At 35.5% G+C, this 17,961-nt stretch overlaps 1 protein-coding gene across 1 annotated transcript in view; it reads left to right on the forward strand.

The window, feature by feature from the left end:
• CFAP47 (cilia and flagella associated protein 47) overlaps positions 1–17,564 on the forward strand; it is a 550,869-nt gene extending 533,305 nt beyond the window's left edge. Inside the window, exons 65-66 of the mRNA XM_030305764.1 lie at positions 12,120–12,288; positions 16,559–17,564. Coding sequence (XP_030161624.1) covers positions 12,120–12,288; positions 16,559–16,771 — 382 coding nt within the window. The 3' untranslated portion in view covers positions 16,772–17,564. The remainder of the gene's footprint in view (positions 1–12,119; positions 12,289–16,558) is intronic.
• The last annotated feature ends 397 nt before the right edge of the window (positions 17,565–17,961 follow it).

The raw sequence follows: 17,961 nt of genomic DNA on the forward strand, positions 1-17,961 counted from the left end.
ATTATGTAATTCAATAATCAGTTATAAGAGATTACAGTTTTAAAAGTCTGAAAATTTGGGGTATACTTATAAAGGAAAACACTCAATAAAGATATAAAATGAAATGTATGAGTTTTCTGGAAGAATAGCATCATGATTATTTCGCCTAAATTGAAAAATTACTCTCATTGGTCTATTTTCTCTCCAGATCTAATTGGAAACCCCTTGCATTTGCATAGTTAGTGGAAGACAGACATCAACCAAGGCCCATGTTTACTGTCAGAAGGAGGAAAGACTATGCATGTTACATCCTACTGAATATCCATTTTAATTCAGATACCAATATGATTCATTTCCCCCAATGTCTTGGAAAATATCCTAATTTGTATATAGGCTCTGACCATATCTGTAAAAATATTTTACAGATATGCTGAACCTGATATTTTTTATGATACAAGGTCAAGATTGCATCTATGTCTTACTCAGCCTTCTCAAAGTAATAAATTAGGAGCTCAGTTCTCACTTTCTTGATTTCTTTACATTAACTTTTTTCTCAATTCAATCCCAACTGATTTGGAACATACTTTCATACTTTCAGTTGGTGTTTGGAAAAAAGTAAGACAGTTACAAAATCAATTTCTTCGAACTGCCATTGAATTTACTTTTGTGTTTTCACTGGGCATCTTGATTTTTTTAATATCTTGAGGTTTTTTTTTTAATGCTACAACAGAAACTGTGTGGCATATGATTCAGTTTCTAAAACAATACAGTTTTTTTATGCCCTTGTATATTTTTTAAGTCAGAGAATTAAGGCAATTACGGCAATGTATTTGTGTAGAAGAAGCAAAAGGGAAACAATCATTCTTCTTTACAATTCTTTTCTGCGTTCAGTTTTAATTAATATTACAGATATTCTTTCAAGTGTTTTATGTAAGATTAGAAGCAGCTAAAAAATTTTTGAAAATAAAAATAAAATTAGAAGCAGCTAATATCTTTTATTATAATGTATTTCCAGAAGCATTAAGTGCCAAGAGAGTCTCAACAGAAATCTTAAATATACCTGTATTTTTATAGATTTCAATAAACATTTTCCTAGTGGATGATAGCATTTCTCAGAAATTTTAGGACATATCATCATATATGTCAAATGCACTCAAAATATGAAATAAAATTTGATTCTTATGTGCTGAACTCTGACAGCCCTCTTATATTGAGTAAATGAATTAAAGTTACTGAAATATCCAAAAATGCCAACAGAATATTTTCTAAAGTATAGATTTTAACTTTGTTCAGTTGCCACTCTGAAGATGTAATAATGCAACCCTTATATTATTGACACAGGAGGATTTTTTTTAAAGATTCAACAGAAAATAGAATTATCCTCATTAAACACATTTAGTGTGCAGATTTGGGATACATTTTTGGTACATTTTAATGATTGAAGCTCTCTCATGAAGGTGCAATCACATATTGATCATGTCTACAGTCATCTGAAGGCATGATTGAGCTAGCCGATCAAAATGGTTAACACTGACAGTTGGCTGTGAATGCTAGTTGTTGGCTAACAGTGCAGCTCTCGTTGGCAAATAGTGCCTACATGTAGTGTCTATATAACGTGTGTCTCAAGTAGTTGGATTTTGTACATGGTGACTTCTTCCTCACAGTATGCATTCCAAAAGAACCACATGGCATTTTCTGACATTGACCTAGAAGTTATGCAACATCACTTCAGCTACATCCTGTTGGTTACAAGAGAGTCACTATGCTGGCTTGGATTTATGAAAGGGAACAGAACGTAGGCCTCACATTTCAATGGCAGAAGTGTTAAAAGAATGTGTCAGTATGCTATGGTGGAATCTACTTCCTTGAGTATTTTAAGCGTCTTCTAAGTCAATAAACTCTCCCCAGGTTCCTCCTAGATATCATCACCAGCTGGAATTCTTCTTGAGTGACAAGGCTCAGATCATGGTGGGCAACATACCAAGCAGCAGAAGGGGGTGAATTTATTTTCTCTTCATGGATCAATTTTCTAGGGCATTTGAAAACTATGCTGTACCAAGTCTGTCTTTACATTTATATTAGGTGACTCATTGATGTAGACAAGCTACTGACTATATCCAGTTTACTTCCCATCTCTGAGGAGGCTATACCTGGTTAGGTGTTAGAAATCTCAAGTCATTCAGAAGATCTATGAAATTAGTGGGGGAACGTGTGAAAAAGAAACAAGATGGGTCAGGAAGACAGATTGACCTAACCATATTCAGCATTTGACAAGCTTCCCCACAAACCAACTCAGCATCTCCTGTTTTTTGTTCTTTTTGGGTGTTTTTTTTTTGTTTTTTGTTTTTGTTTTTTTGTTTTTTTTTTTCAGTTATCAAGAGTGAAGTAAGTTCTGAAGGTAAATGACTCTGTGCCCTAATGACTACCCATTTTTCTTGTTTGCTGAGCATACAGGGAAGGGAAAAGAGCAGAAAATACTGTATGGCAAGCCATGAAGTGGTAGCTATTCTGTCTCTTAAATTAATCCCTACAACATAGAATCTCCAGGCAAGGAGGAAAGAGAAGGAGCCAAGAAAGGCTATTTTAAGAAATACAGTTCATTTTATATTTTCATTATTTAAAAGGACCATAGTTTTGGGCACCTGGGTGGCTCATTCGGTTGAGTGTCTGACTTCAGCTCAGGTCATGATCTCACAGTTCCTGGGTTCGAGCCCTGCATCTAGTTCTGTGCTATCAGGTCAGAGCCTGGAGCCTGCTTCGGATTCTGCATCTCCCCCTCTCTCTGCCCCTCCCCCGTACTCTCTCTCTCTCTCTCTCTCTTTCTCTGTCTCAAAAATAAATAAACATTAAAAAAATTAAAAAGACCATAGTTTGTTGAGGGATAATTGTGGGTATGATGATTTAGAGACGCAAAATGTTCTGAAGAGTTCAGAGAAACACATAGGAGAATTCAGAGCTTCAAAACAGCTGATCTATTGTTCTTAGTGATATTGTTATTTAAAAAAAAAAACCCTGAAAATAATGGGTTTTCAGTAAAGATCACAGCTGTGTTAAATACAGGACAATATGAGTCCACTTAAGTTAATATTCGTTATCACCCCATTTTTCTTATTCCTCTGCTGCTCTACATAAGAACAACACAGTAAACAAAATAGTAAATATGTGTTTCATTCCAACTAAATGTTTAGCATGTATAGAAGTATTTAATTTTTAAGATACTACTAAATAGGTATCACTGTATGCACTTTACCTAAACACACACACACACACACAAACACACATCTTTACACAATCACTGCAAAGAACAAAGCGAATTACCAGCTTTGGTAATGTGCAGTAGGCAGAGTGTCCATTTAGATAAGATGCCTCAGCTCCTGTCTCCTCTCCTCCAATTGACACCTCAACAGAGAAACCCTTCTTCACATTCTATCTCAGCTTGGTATCCTACCAACCTCACATTCAGACCGTTCTGAGTTGTGGTAGGCTAGAGAACATGTCAAACCTCCGAGCTATATTTTCAGTATCGGTAGCCCTGGGGACACTGATCAATATTTCTGTTCCTTTAGAGGTTTATAGCCAGCATTAACTTTGGCAGATGTAAGCAAAATAAGCACCCTCCTGAACAGTATAATTTAAGAAATGCCGCATACTTGAAGGGTTAGTTTCTATAAGTATCTGTCATAACTGGGATTTGCAATTCTTCTATCAGAAGTTTATTCTTTACTGTTAAGGTTGTTATTTTTAATTTTTTTTTCAATTTTTTCCAACTTTACTTAGGTATAATTCACAAATAAACATCGTATATGTTTAAGGTGTACAACTCAACAATTTGATATACATATGTATTGTGAAATGATTCTCCAAATCACAGTAATTAACCTATCCACCTCACATAGGTACCTTTTTTGTGTGTGGCAAGAACACTAATGATTCACCGTCTTAGTAAATTTTGAGTATACAATACATTATTAACTATAGTCTCCATGCTGTACATTAGATCTCCAGAATTTATTTATCCTAGTCTGAAAGTTTGTACCCTTTGACCAAAATCCTCCCATTTCTTCCAATCCCCAGCCCCTGGGCAATCACTGTTGTACTCTGCTTATATGAGTTCTACTTTTTTTAGCTTCTACTTATATGTGAGATCATGTAGAATTTGTTTTTCTGCATCTGGTGTATTTTACATAGCATAACGTCCTTCAAGTTCATCTATGTTGTTGCAATGACAGTGTTTAACTGTTTTCTTTATGGTTTAATAATATTCCACTTTATATATAAACCACATTTTCTTTATCCACTCATCTGTTGCTGGACACTTAGGTTATTTCTATATCTTGGCTATTATGACTAATGCTGCAATAAACATGGGAATGCAGAAATCTCTTTAAGATACTGATTTCATTTCCTTTAGATGTATAACCAGAAGTGGGATTGCTGGATCATATGGTAATTCAATTTCACTTTTTTGAGGAAACTTCATATTATTTTCCATAATGGCTGTACCATTTTTAAATCCCACCAACAGCATACAAGTGTTCCCTTTATATGCATGCCACTTATTTTTTTACTTCTTGATAATATCCATTTCAACAGGGGTGAGGTGATATCTCATTGTGGTTTTGATTTGCATTCCCCTGATGATTAGTGATGCTGAGCATTCTTTTCATATATTTGTTGGCCATATGTATGTCTTCTTTGCAAAAAATATCTATTTAGGTCCTGTGCCCATTTTTAACAAGGTTATTTGAGGGTTTGTTTGTTTGTTTGTTTGTTTTTTGCTCTTGACTTGCATTAGTTCCTTATATATTTTGTGGTTTTTTACTGTTTATTTTTATTTTTGAGAGGCAGAGAGAGAGAGCATAAGTGGGAAAGGGACAGTGAGAGAGGGAGACACAGAATCTGAAGCAGTCTCCAGCATGTGGGCTGTCAACACAGAGCCCAACATGGGGCTCAAACTCATGAACCATGAGATCATGACCTGAGCTGAAGTCGGACATTTACCGACTGAGCTAACCAGGCGCCCCCGTTTCTTATATATTTTGGATATTAGCCCCCAATCAGATACATGATTTACAAATATTTTCTCCAATTCCATAGGTTGCCTTTTCATTTTGTTGATTTTTCCCTTTGCTGTGCAGAATTTTTTTCTTTTGATATAGTCCCACTTCTTTATTTTTGCTTTTGTTGCCAGTGCTTTTGATGTTGTATCTAAACAATCATTTCCAAGACAAGACGCTTTTTCCCAGTGTTTTCTTCTTTTTTTCTCACAGTTTGTTTTTATGGGATTTAGGTCTTATATTTATGTCTTTCATCCATTTTGAGTTGATTTTTGTGTGCAGTGTAAGATAGGGATCCAATTTCATTCTTCTGCATGTGGTTATCCAGTTTTTCCAGCCACATTTATTGAAAAGACTTTTTTTTTTTTTTTTTTTTTTTTTTTTTGCCATTCAGGATCCTTTGACACTAAATGTGGATTTTACAATTTTTTTCCTATTTCTTTAAAAGATGACATTGGAGGGGCGCCTGGGTGGCGCAGTCGGTTAAGCGTCCGACTTCAGCCAGGTCACGATCTTGCGGTCCGTGAGTTCGAGCCCCGTGTCAGGCTCTGGGCTGATGGCTCAGAGCCTGTAGCCTGTTTCCGATTCTGTGTCTCCCTCTCTCTCTGCCCCTCCCCCACTCATGCTCTGTCTCTCTCTGTCCCAAAAACAAATAAAAAACGTTGAAAAAAAATTTTTTTTTAATAAATAAATAAATAAATAAAAGATGACATTGGGATTTTGGTGGGAATTGCATTGATTCTGTAGATTACTTAGATTGCTTTGGGTAGTATGGACATTTTAGCAACATTAAATTGTGCCTGTCAATGAACATAGGGACATCTTTCCATTTATTTGTTTCTTCTTCAAGTTCTTTCAACATTATCTTATACCAGTGTACAGATCTCTAACCTCCTTGGTTAAATCTATTTCTAATATTTTATTCTTTTTCATGCTCTTTTAAATGGGATGGTTTTTCAATTTTTTTTCAAGTAGTTTCTTGCTATTGTATAAAAATGCAACTGATTTTTACATGTTGATTTTATATCTTGAAACTTTGCTGAATTCTAACAGAATCCTAACAGAGTCCTAACAGATGTTTTGTGTAATCATTCTCCATATATGATTATGTCATCTGCTAACAGAGATAGTGGTCTTAGAGGAACAGCTTTGGCTTTTCAGTGTTGAGTATGATGTTAGCTGTGGGCTTTTCATATGTGACCTTTATTATGTTGAAGTAATTTCCTTCTATTCCTAGATTGTTGAGTGTTTTTATCATAGAAAGGTGTTGAATTTTGTCAAATGCTTTTTCTGCATAGATTGAGATTATTATGTATTTTTTATCCTTCATTCTGTGAAAGTGGTTTATCATACTGACTTTCTTATTTTGTACCTTCCTTATATCCTATGGATAAATCCTATTTGGACATGGTATATGATCCTATTAATGTGCAGTTGAATTCCATTTGGTGGTATTTGTTGAGGATTTTTGCATCTATATTCATCAGGGATGTTGGCCTGTAGTTTTCTTTTCTTGTGTCTTTTTCTGGCGTTGATATCAGGATAATATTGCTATAAATATAAGTTTGGAAGTATTCACTGCTCTGCACTAGCTTGGAGGAGTTTGAGATAGATTGGTGTTAATTCTTCTTCAAATATTTGGTAGAAGTCACCATCTGGTCCTGTGCTTTTCTTTGTTGGGAGGATTTTGATTACTGATTCAGTCTCCTTAGTATTGATAGATCTGTTCAGATTTTTTATTTCTTCATGATTCAGTCTTGGTAGATTGCATTTTTCTAGGAATTTATTCCCTTCTTCTCAGTTATACAATTTTTTGGGCATATAATTGTTCATACAGTCTCTTATGATTCTTTTTATTTCTGGAGCATCAGTTGTAACATCTCCTTTTTCATTTATGATTTTACTTATTTGAGTCTTCACTCAGTCTAGCTCAATGTCAATTTTGTTGATCTTTTCAAAAAACCTACTCTTAGTTTGACTCTTGGTTGATTTTCTTAATTCTTTCTTTGTTTTATTTCTGCTCTCATCTTTATTATTTCCTTCTTTCTGCTAACTTTGGGTTGAGTTCTTTTTTTTCTACCACCTTGAGGTGTAGAATTAAGTTCTTTACTTGAGATCTTTGTTCTTTTTTAATGTAGGCTTTTTTTCACCACAAACTTCCCTCTAAGTACTACTTTTGCTGCATTATATAGGCTTTGGTATGTTGTATTTTCATTTTCATTTGTCTCAAGATATTTTCTAATATGTCTTTGATTTCTTCTTTGACTCCTTGGTTGTTCAAGAGTTCGTTGTTTAATTTCCACACATTTGTTTATTTCCCAGTTTTCCTTCTGCTCTTGATAGCTAGTTTTATTCCATTGTGGTGGGAAAAGATAGCTGGTGTAATTTCAGTCTTCTTAAGTTTATTCAGGCTTGATTTGTGACTTAACCTGTGATCTGCCCTGGAGATTGTTCTATGTGCACCTGAGTAGAATGTAAATGCTGTGGCTGTTGGATGGAATGTTCTGTATATATCTGTCAGACCATTTGGTCTGTAGTGTTGTTCCAGTCTTCTTTTTTCTTATTGATCTTCTGAGTTTCCCATCCGTTATTGTAAATGGGGTATTGAAGTCTCCATTTTTTTTCAAATAGTTCATTGCTATTGTATAAAAATGCAACCGATTTTTACATATTGATTTTATATCCTACAACTTTACTGACTTCATTTATTAGTCCTAAGAGATTTTTTGTGTAATCATTCTACATATATGATTATGTCATCTGCTAACAGAGATAGTGGTCTTAGAGGAAAAGCTTTGGCTTTTCAGTGTTGAATATGATGTTATTTCTATTATTCTATTTGTCTATTTCTCCCTTAATTCTGTCAATCTTTTGTACATACATTTAAGTGCTCTGCTGTTGGGCATATATATATAGACATGTATAATTATTATATCATTCTTATGAATTGATCTTGTCATTATATAATGTCCTTGTCTCTGGTTACAAAGTTTTATTAAGTCTATTTTGCCTAATATAAGTAAGGCTATCCACACTCTCTTTTGTTTACCATTTGCATGAAATATCTCTTTCCTTCCTTTAACTTTCAGCTTATGTGTATCTTTAAATCTAAAGTTAGTCTTTTGTAGACAGCATATACTTGGATCTTGTTTTTTATTCAATTAGCTCTGTGTCTTGTGACTGGGGTGTCTGTTTTATATTTAAAATAATTATTGGTAGGGAAGGACTTACTGTTGTCATTTTGTTGTTTTCTCTATGTTCTTTTGTCCATCTTTTCCTTTGTTGCTGTCTTCCCTTGTGTAGTTTTGATGGTTTTTTTTTAGTGACACACTTTGATTCCCTTCTCATTTTTCTTTTTGGTATCTTCCATAGGTGTTTGTGATTACAGTGAAGATTACATAAAACAACTTACAGGTTAAAAAAAATCTCTTTTAAGCTAATAACCACTTTAACTGAATACAAAATCTCTATACTTTGTTAGTGATGTACAGATTACACATTTTATATTGTGTACGATTAATACGTTTTATAATTTTTATTTTTTGTACTTTTGTCTTTTAACTTCTATGCCACAATTAAAAAATGGTTCGTAGGGGCGCCTGGGTGGCTCAGTCAGTTAAGTGTCCGACTTCGGCTCAGATCACAATCTCACAGTCCGTGAGTTCGAGCCCCGTGTCAGGCTCTGTGCTGACAGCTCAGAGCCTGGAGCCTTCTTCGGATTCTGTGTCTCCCCCTCTCTCTGAACCTCCCCTGTTCATGCTCTGTCTCTCTCTGTCTCAAAAATACATAAACATTAAAAAAAAATTTTTTAATAAAAAAAAATGGTTCGTATACCCCCATTACAGTATTCAGTGTTGTGTATTTTTCTTTGTATTTACCCCTACCAGTGAGCTTTGACTTTCAAATACTTTTGTGTTGCTGTTTAACATCTTTCCATTTTAATTTGAAGGACTCCCTTTAGTATGTTTTGTAAGACATGTCTAATGGTGATTAACTCCCTCAGCTTTTGTTTATCAAGAAATTCTTTATCGTCTTCATTTTTGAAGGACAGTTTTGCTAGATATAGTATTTTGGGTTGACAGTTTGTTTGCAGCAGTTTGAATATATCATCCCACTCACTTCAGGCTTACAAGGTTTCTACTGAGGAATCTGCTAATGGTCTTACAAGGGTGGCCTTGTATATGAGGAATCCTTTTTTCCTTTGCTCCTCTCAAAATTATCTTTTTGTCTTTAACTGTTGACATTTTGATTGTGTGTTTCATTGTGGAGTTCTTTAGTTTCATCCCATTTGGAATATGTTGGACTTCATGAGTCTATGTTTCTTTCCTTCCTCAGATTTGGGAGTTTTTTGGCATTATTTCTTTTAGTAAGTTTTCTTGCCCTCATTTCCCTCTTCTTTTAAGACTCATTACATGTATAGTGGTCCACTTGATGTTGTTATATAAGTCATTTAGATTTTATTTACTCTGTTTCATTTATTTTTCTTTTTGTTCCTCTAACTGAATAATTTCAAATGACATGTCTTTGAACTCCCTAATTCCTTCTGCTTGATCATATATATCCATGGTTGAACCCCTCTAGTGAATTTTTCAGGTCAGTTATTGCCGTCTTCAGCTCTAAAATTGTTTGCCCTTTTTTATATTTTCTGCCTCTTTGTTTTGTTCATGTATGGTTTTCCTGAAAGTGTCGAACATCTTCATGACAGTTATTTTGAATAATTGGTCACTAATTCCCATACTTTCATTTCTTTATGGTGTGTTTCTAGAGGTCTCTTTTGTTCCTTTAACTGGGTAATTTTTTCCTGTTTCTTCATGTTCTTTCTAACTTCATGTTGGTATCCACACATTTGGAAAAATAGCTATCTCTCTCGGTCTTTATGGACTAGCTTCTTTCAGGGAAAGATCTTCACCACTTAGACCAAGTGGGGATCCTGGGGACCTCTCAGATTTTGTTTTGTGAGTATATCTCTCTGAACTTGTGTGTGAAGATTACTAATTAAAGGAGTTTGCTGGTTTCATTTTTTTTTTTTTTTTTTTTAGGAGTTCCTAGCTTCTTGCTCTTTTGCTCTCTGTCTTCTATACTCCGGGCACTCTGAAGCAGCAGCACACCACCCAGATCTTTATTTTCCCCCTCAGCAGCCTCCAGGCATCTAGATTTTGCCACGTTCTGTCAGTTTTCTGAGACAAGATAGAAACCAGAACCTTGAGCAGCACACTGAAAATCCAGAAAATTGGACACATGTTCCACTCTTCTTTTTCCACACTTAGGGAGAAGATTTTGAGCTGTACAATTTCTGTCTGCTCTACCCTGGCACCTCTGGAGCACTACCACCCTGCCCACTTTGTTCTTAGAAGCCCCCATGCGTCTCCAGTGTGTCAGGTCCCATCAGGACTTCAAGATAAGCAAGACAGAAGCCAGTCTCTTGGGCAGCTGTCCTCACATTCCAACCAGAAGTCCAATTGTTGGATATCTGGTCCACCCTTCTGTTTCCTTCCCCGGGGAGAAATGGAAACTGAGAATTTCTTCCTAATCATGTGGTGTTGCACTGGTGAGGAGGGCAGACTGTGCTGAGAGCATGCCACGGATTTTTCTACTGACTTCCAAACAGCTGATTTTGTGCTCCCCTAGAAGACAGAAGCCTCTCAACTGGTTTCTGAATGTCTCACAATTGGAATTGATCTTTGTATTGTTGTTGCTTGGGAGAAAAGAGGTTCTGGGTCTTCTGTTCCACCAGAACCCCTGAGTATTCTGTTGTATACATTCATCTTATTTATTGCATCATGCGTCATTGCCTAGCACTGGTAGTAAGATGTTTTAAAACAACAACAATAGGGGCGCCTGGGTGGCTCAGTCGGTTGAGTGTCCGACTTCGGCTCAGGTCATGACCTTGCGGTTTGTGAGTTCGAGCCCCATGTCGGGCTCTGTGCTGACAGCTCAGAGCCTGGAGCCTGCTTCAGATTCTGTGTCTCCTTCTCTCTCTCTGCTCCTCCCCCACTTGTGCTCTGTCTCTCCCTCTATCAAAAATAAATGAAAAATGTAAAAACAAATTTTTAAAAACAACAATCATAATGACTGACTGTATTAATATTGATTAATCCATATAGAGCATTTGCCACATGTCAGGTACTGAGCTAATTGCTTTATAGGGGTTATTACCTTCATTGAACAGGTATGAAAACTGAGGTCCAAAAAGGTAAGTTGTTTCAAGTTATGCACTTAGATGGAGCTGGGATTCCAGTCCAGGCCATCCATATCCATAGTCCACTTTCTCAAACCCTCTGCGACGATAGTCAATACATTTGCTGGATGGATCACTGAGTCCCGACCAGAATCTCGCACCTCCTTTTCTGTGATTCACTGTTGGATCTGTTCTAGGAAACCGTTCTTTGCCTTCTACTTGCATCTCCCCTGTCACTTTGGTTACAAAATTCCTCATGTACAGCCTGCCATGCGGCGTGCTCCTCCCCTGCTTTATTCTACCAGAGGAGTTTCTCAACTTCTCTCTCAGTCCTCATCTCAGATATAATCAACCTTAATGTGAAAATGGTCACTTGAATCCTAAATGCCTCTCCGTTCACTTCAGATCATAGCAACTCCTCTTCAGGCTCAAGAATCTTTTAATAAACCTGCAAAGTACTTTCATCTCACTTCACAAGTGGAAAGCTAAAGGAAAGTGAGCAATCACATTGGAATAGTCATAAAAACAAAGGCTTCCTGATGGCTGTTCTAGCCATGCATTTTAGATATGAATTTATTTACAAATGATTGCATTTTAATTTGGGACATTGACTTCTCCACATTTTTATAGAGACAGCATTTTATTCTTTGTACAATAAAAACATAAGACATAATTTAAAAAAATCTTTAGAATTCCATCTTGTCACCCTGGGAAGAATGACATTGTTCAGTAATTTTAAAAATGCCTCCTCACCATGATAAAGTAACAAGCATCAGGCTCACAGATGCATGGCAGCATTAATGTTTAACTGTAGTCCTGTGCAACAGGATATAAACTCTATCCATCAAGTTCTCACAAAGAGTAATGATAAAACTTAAAGGTTACTATTTGTATTTTTGTTCTAGAAATCCTGAGCCATTCACTGCATACTTCCTACCTGGCAGTGATCCTGCGTTTTTTGTAAAACCTAAGGTTGGAAAACTTCTTCCTTTTGACACTGAAGGAACTCTCATCATTGTGGGTTTTAAACCCCAAATGTACAGTAGGAAGTACAAAGCAACATTAGCAATACAGGTAAAGTGATTTGTATATTCACATATTGTTTTCTGTAATAACCTATTCAAGAACTTCAGGTGATTTGAGATAGAGATTTTGGAATCTTTGATGAAGCCATAAGGTATTGCCAAAATGTTAAAGTCTAAAATGAAGAAAATTAGGGGTGCCTGGATGGCTCAGTTGGTTAAGCATCTGCCTCTCGATTGCAACTCAGGTCATGATCTTGTGGTTCGTGGGTTCGAGCCCTGTGTCGGGCTCCATGCTGACAGTGTGGAGCCAGCTTGGGATTCTCTCTGTCTCCCTCTCTTTCTCTGCCCCTCCCCTGCTCTCTTGTGCTCTCTCAAAATAAATAAATAAGCTTAAATAAATAAAATGAAGAAAATTAAATAGAAGATAAAATTTATTTTTAATTGAGAAAAACAATGTAAAGTGGGCCATTAATATAAAAGTCTGCTCAAGTGATCATCTTAATAAAGTTAAGGTAAACACAATTTTGAAAATGTATGCAGCAAGCAAAATTTCTCCATAAGATTTCACACATGTATTTTGCTAATAGCTTCTAGGCTAAAGACAGCTTTCAAACTGTTTATGAAAAGATGCCTATTGCCAGTGTCTATTTTCAGTAGCACAGACACAAAGGACGTGTAGTTATGTTTCAAGACACAACCACTGGTGCCAAAGTGATTACTAGACTTCTAAATCAGACACTAATTAGGCAGTGCAATGGGCAGAAAGATGTGTTGTTGCTCTTTTAATGAATAGAGAAAAGAATAATGTTGAATATTTCTTGAGAAAATTGTTTATATTTTTCATCTTTCTGGGAGTTTTTACAACCCAGGTAATAACAATACAAAGCCTCTGGGGCCTTGCCGCACATTGCCCTTTGCTGTATTGATGCTTGGTTTAAAATGATCATATTGTACCTATTTCTTAGGAAATAATGACATACTCTTACTCTAAGGGATTAAATGATATATTTAAAAACAGGTTTACAAACGAAAATGATGTTTATTTTACCTAGTGCACAGTTGACATTTTTGAAATGAATTACTTTGGAGGCCTTCCCAACATAAGCTGTGCCTGTTTTCCCTATGTTGATTTGACAATAAAATCACTGGCAGCAGAATTGAAGGGTTTCTGTGAGAGAGTAAGTTGACATATGGGATCAAATGAAAATATGAAATTTTCATTTAGTCTGAAGTGGTACAGTTTGATAAAGCTTATGTGGAAAATTGATATTGAAATGTGTTGAAGAAATCACTTTTGTTGACTCTATTTTTATTTTGGAAAATTCCAAATGTGAATATGAAGAGAGTGAATAATTACTCCACATACACTCATCATCCAGGGTGAACACTTATCAAATCAGGGTCACTTCAAGTGTATTCCCACCCCCTTACCCATATTCCATATTATTTTGAAGAAAATCCCAGACATCATATTATCTTCAACTATTTCCTATTAATCTCTAAAAGACCAAAATCATAACCATGATACCTTTATCACATCTGAAAATTAACAATAATCCCTTAGTATCACAACATATCAAATCTCCATTCAATGTTCAAATTTCCAATTGACTCACGTGTCTCATATTTTTTAACTTAAAAAAAGTATTAACTTATAAGAAGTTGCAAAAATAGTACATAAAGTCCTATGAATACTTCTCCCAGCTTTTCCCAATTGTGAGATTTTATAGACCTACAGTAATATATCAAAAGAAGGAAATTGACACTGACAAAACATTATTAACTAAGCTAGAGGTCTTCTTCCTCCACGTATATGTGGTGTGTGTGTGTGTGTGTGTGTATTTCTAGACAATTTGAACTCATGTGTAGATCTGTATAACTACAATCACAACTGACATACAGAACTCTTCCAACACAACTGACAGAATTGGTAACATTGTAGAAACTGTGTCATGCTCTTTATGGTCACGTCCAATACCATAACTCCTCCTTTACCGCAGCAACTGCTAATCTTTCTCCATCTCTTTGATTTTCTAATTTCTAGAACATTACATGAATGGAATCATACTCTGTGTGACCTTCTGAGATTGGCTTTTTATGCTGAGCATAATGCCCTCGAGATTCATAAAAGTTATTGCAGATATCAAATCAATGATTTTGAAATCATGATTCAAACATTGTCTTTCTGACTCAAAACCCTGCTCTTAATGATGTCTCACACGATGTCTCACATGACGTCTCACATGATGTCTCACATGATAAATGTGAAGAAGTTTTAAAGTTTCATTATCTAAATAAAAATTACCCTGCATATGGTATTATCATCTTTTAAGCTATTGATGTTAAGCATTAAATCAATTAATACTTATATATGAAACATATGATCTTCATTGTGCTTTACTTAGAAACAAAAATTAAGATCTTTAAGAACACTTTAGTTAAATATTAGCCCACACAAACTTCAACAACTAAATTAGCAAGCTTCATAAGTTCTCTTTCAATTATACCATATTTAGAATGATTAAAAACTGCCTTTTCCCCACTATTAAAGAAGGCATATAGCACTAGTTTTGAGAGACTTAAGTAACTTGGTCAGACTGTTTACAAAAAGCAATGTCACTCAAAGAGAATAGGTAGTCCACTAAACTTTCCATGGTTGACATAATAAATCTTAAGTAGTTTATACAAAAATGTGAAAGCTACCAAAATTATCCAAGATAAAACATATGTTTGTGCAAAAGTAACATAGATGGACCTGTTATAGCTAGAGACATAACCAGACATAAGTAATATGTATATAAATACATTGCTTTTATGGGAATAAATCATTGTTATAAAACTGTAAGAAATGGAATATATATATATTATATGTATATAATATATATCTTGGTTTGTATTTCCTCTTAAGCAAAAATCCAAAATAAGGATTCAAATCCAAGTAGCACATTTGCTATGTGATCTAAAGAAACAGATGCAGGGAAGCCAAGATGTGAGACAGAAAAGGAATAAAAACAAAGAGTGCTTTATCAAGTCAATTACCATAGTGGGCAACTGGAATTTCATCTTACAGTATTTCTATGGAAAATAGTATGGAAGACACACTGTAGACTATTTACATCAATGGGGCTAGAGAGTTGGGGGTGTTTTTACACCAATCGAACATCCTTATGTGAAGGAAAATGTTATTTAACCCAGTTATAGTATAGTTTTTGGTTCCGCTTTTACCTCTTTGATTCTGAATACACAATTACTATGAGCACTGGATGGAAGAGCCAGTTAACGACTAAAATAGGGGCATTCCAGGTGTGCAAGAAAATCCTGCACTTAACATTCTTCGATGGATATCACATTACCCCTTACACCCTGACTCATGTTATTGCAATATTCACTTAGCCTGGATTTATCCTGAATGAGTTTTCGGAACACACGTGATCCTAATCTTATGGTGGGGAAGAAGGCCTAGATAAACACAGCATCAGGAAATTCTGCAAGAGCAGTGGGATTTAAGTATGAACATAAACATGCAGAAAATGCTAGGCTTTGTAATTCACTTCTGCCGTCCTGTGCATATATACAGAAAAAAAAAAAACAAAAACGATGGATCTTTAAAGAAATCCCTAAGTGGTACTAACGGATTTAGATTATGACTGTCATTAATGATTTTATACAATGCTCAGTAATTTCAAATGGTTGTATTATTTATAGACTTTCATAATCTAAAAAAACAGAAGCTCGACATATTTTACCAGTCCGTTCTATAGCCACAGTTAAATTCTCATGGATAAGTTCATCTTGGAAGGCATGGTTTCCATTAGTTATGTAGTTCATGCTGGGCAACAGTTTCATGCAAAGAAAATAGATTGCTTCCCCTTAGATCATATGGATGCTGAGTTCACCCTTGGTGCAGACCTCTATCTCTGAGGGACCTTTTAGTGAGTGGTTCTTTTTTTTTTTTTTTTTTTAATGTTTATTTATTTTGAGAGGGAGGAGGAGAAGGGCATAGAGGGGGGAGAGAGAATCCGAAGCAGGCTTTGCACTGACAGCACAGAGCCCGATGCAGGGCTCGATCCTACAAACCATGACATTGTGACCTGAGCCGGAATCAAGATTTGGATGCTTAACCAGCTGGTCACCCAGGTGCCCCGTGGTTCTTAATTCATAAAACCAAATGCTTTCCTGAATTTATTTTCCATGTTAATTATCTATTACCGGCACACTTTCAGTTTTGTACCTTTCCCATACCTTGCATGGAGAAGAGAGAAGGTATTCTCTCAATCCTTGAATATTTCATGTGAAATTTCTCCTCTCTTTGTTTCCAGACACCGGACATGTACTGGTTGTATGATATCAATGGGTTACCTCAAGTTACCAAGCCACTGATGAATGTCAAAGCCAAAGTTGACACTACTAACAAGATGTTTGATAGACGGCCAGTTGGTCAGCACAATTTTATCCGTGAAAATGCTAAACTCATAAGGACAGGGGTGTCCTCTACCATCAAGGGTGCGCCTTTGATGTTGAAGAATAAATAAATACTTTTTCCCAAAATATTTCTTGAGCTTCAGTAGAATTGAACATATTTTCATGATTGTTCTTTCGTCTTCTGGAGTATTTCTAAGGAGTAACGTTTCAATTATAATAGGCCTTCTCTACTTTTTAAACTGACTAAATCTATTCTCTGAATATGTTATACCTGATTTCTGTTATGTGTATCTTTGAACATAGACTGGTTGCAAATTATTGGGATTGGTTCCCTTTTAAGTTACAGAGTACATTTGTAGCAAAGGAAAAATGATTTCAGCTTAGAAATCCATGCACATAAGTATATGTAGTCCATATGCTTCTACAGTGAGTCTTTAAACAATATAGATATATTTCAAAATGATCCTGGAGAAAATTCATTTTCTCAAAGTAAAAGAGAGCATTTTGCTCGGTAGTTGTCAGTCAGAAAAATAGAATAATAAACAACAAATACGGACCATCTTTAAGACACTTTGGCACAAAATGACTGGCTCTGCCACGAATTAGTCATTCAAATGATTTTAAGCAAATCGCTTCCCCTTTTTGTGCCCTATTTTCTTACGTGCAAAACAAAAGAACTATACTAGGACAAGAATTTGCAAACCATAGATCTAGTCTGCCACTTCTTTTTATACCCCTACTAACAAATAAGAGACTTCTGCATTTTTAAATGGTTGAAAAAATTAATAGAAGAATATTAAGTAACACAAGAAAACTGCATAAAATTCAAATTTTATTGTCTATAAATAAAGTTTTACGGAAACATAGCCACAGTCATTTCTTTGTGTATTGTCTGTGCCTGCTTTTGTGCTCTAACAGCAAGGTTCAATGGACAGAAACCATAAAGCTACAAAGTTTAAAATATTTACTCTCTGGTACTTTATAGAAAAATTCGGCAACCCTGTACTAGGTCAGAAATGGCCTTTAGGAATCACTGTAAATGGACTGATTATAATTTCTTCACATGGTGTTAAGTGGAATTCTAGGGAAACGTCTATGCAGTCCATTAGTCTTGTCTGCAGATACTCAAGTAGAGGAGAGTAGAGGCCCATGTGTCCCAGATTTTTCTTCCCCAAAAAAGGACAAAAGCTAAAACTCTGTGAGTCTTCAAAAGCCTCTATTGTTCTCTGGCTCTCTAAACATGTTTCTTTGAGTATAGAGTCATAGATTATTTGTCTGTCCTTTCTTCTGCCATACCGTA

This window comes from Lynx canadensis, chromosome X (genome assembly GCF_007474595.2).
Source record: "Lynx canadensis isolate LIC74 chromosome X, mLynCan4.pri.v2, whole genome shotgun sequence".
Classification (NCBI taxonomy): Eukaryota; Metazoa; Chordata; class Mammalia; order Carnivora; family Felidae; genus Lynx; species Lynx canadensis.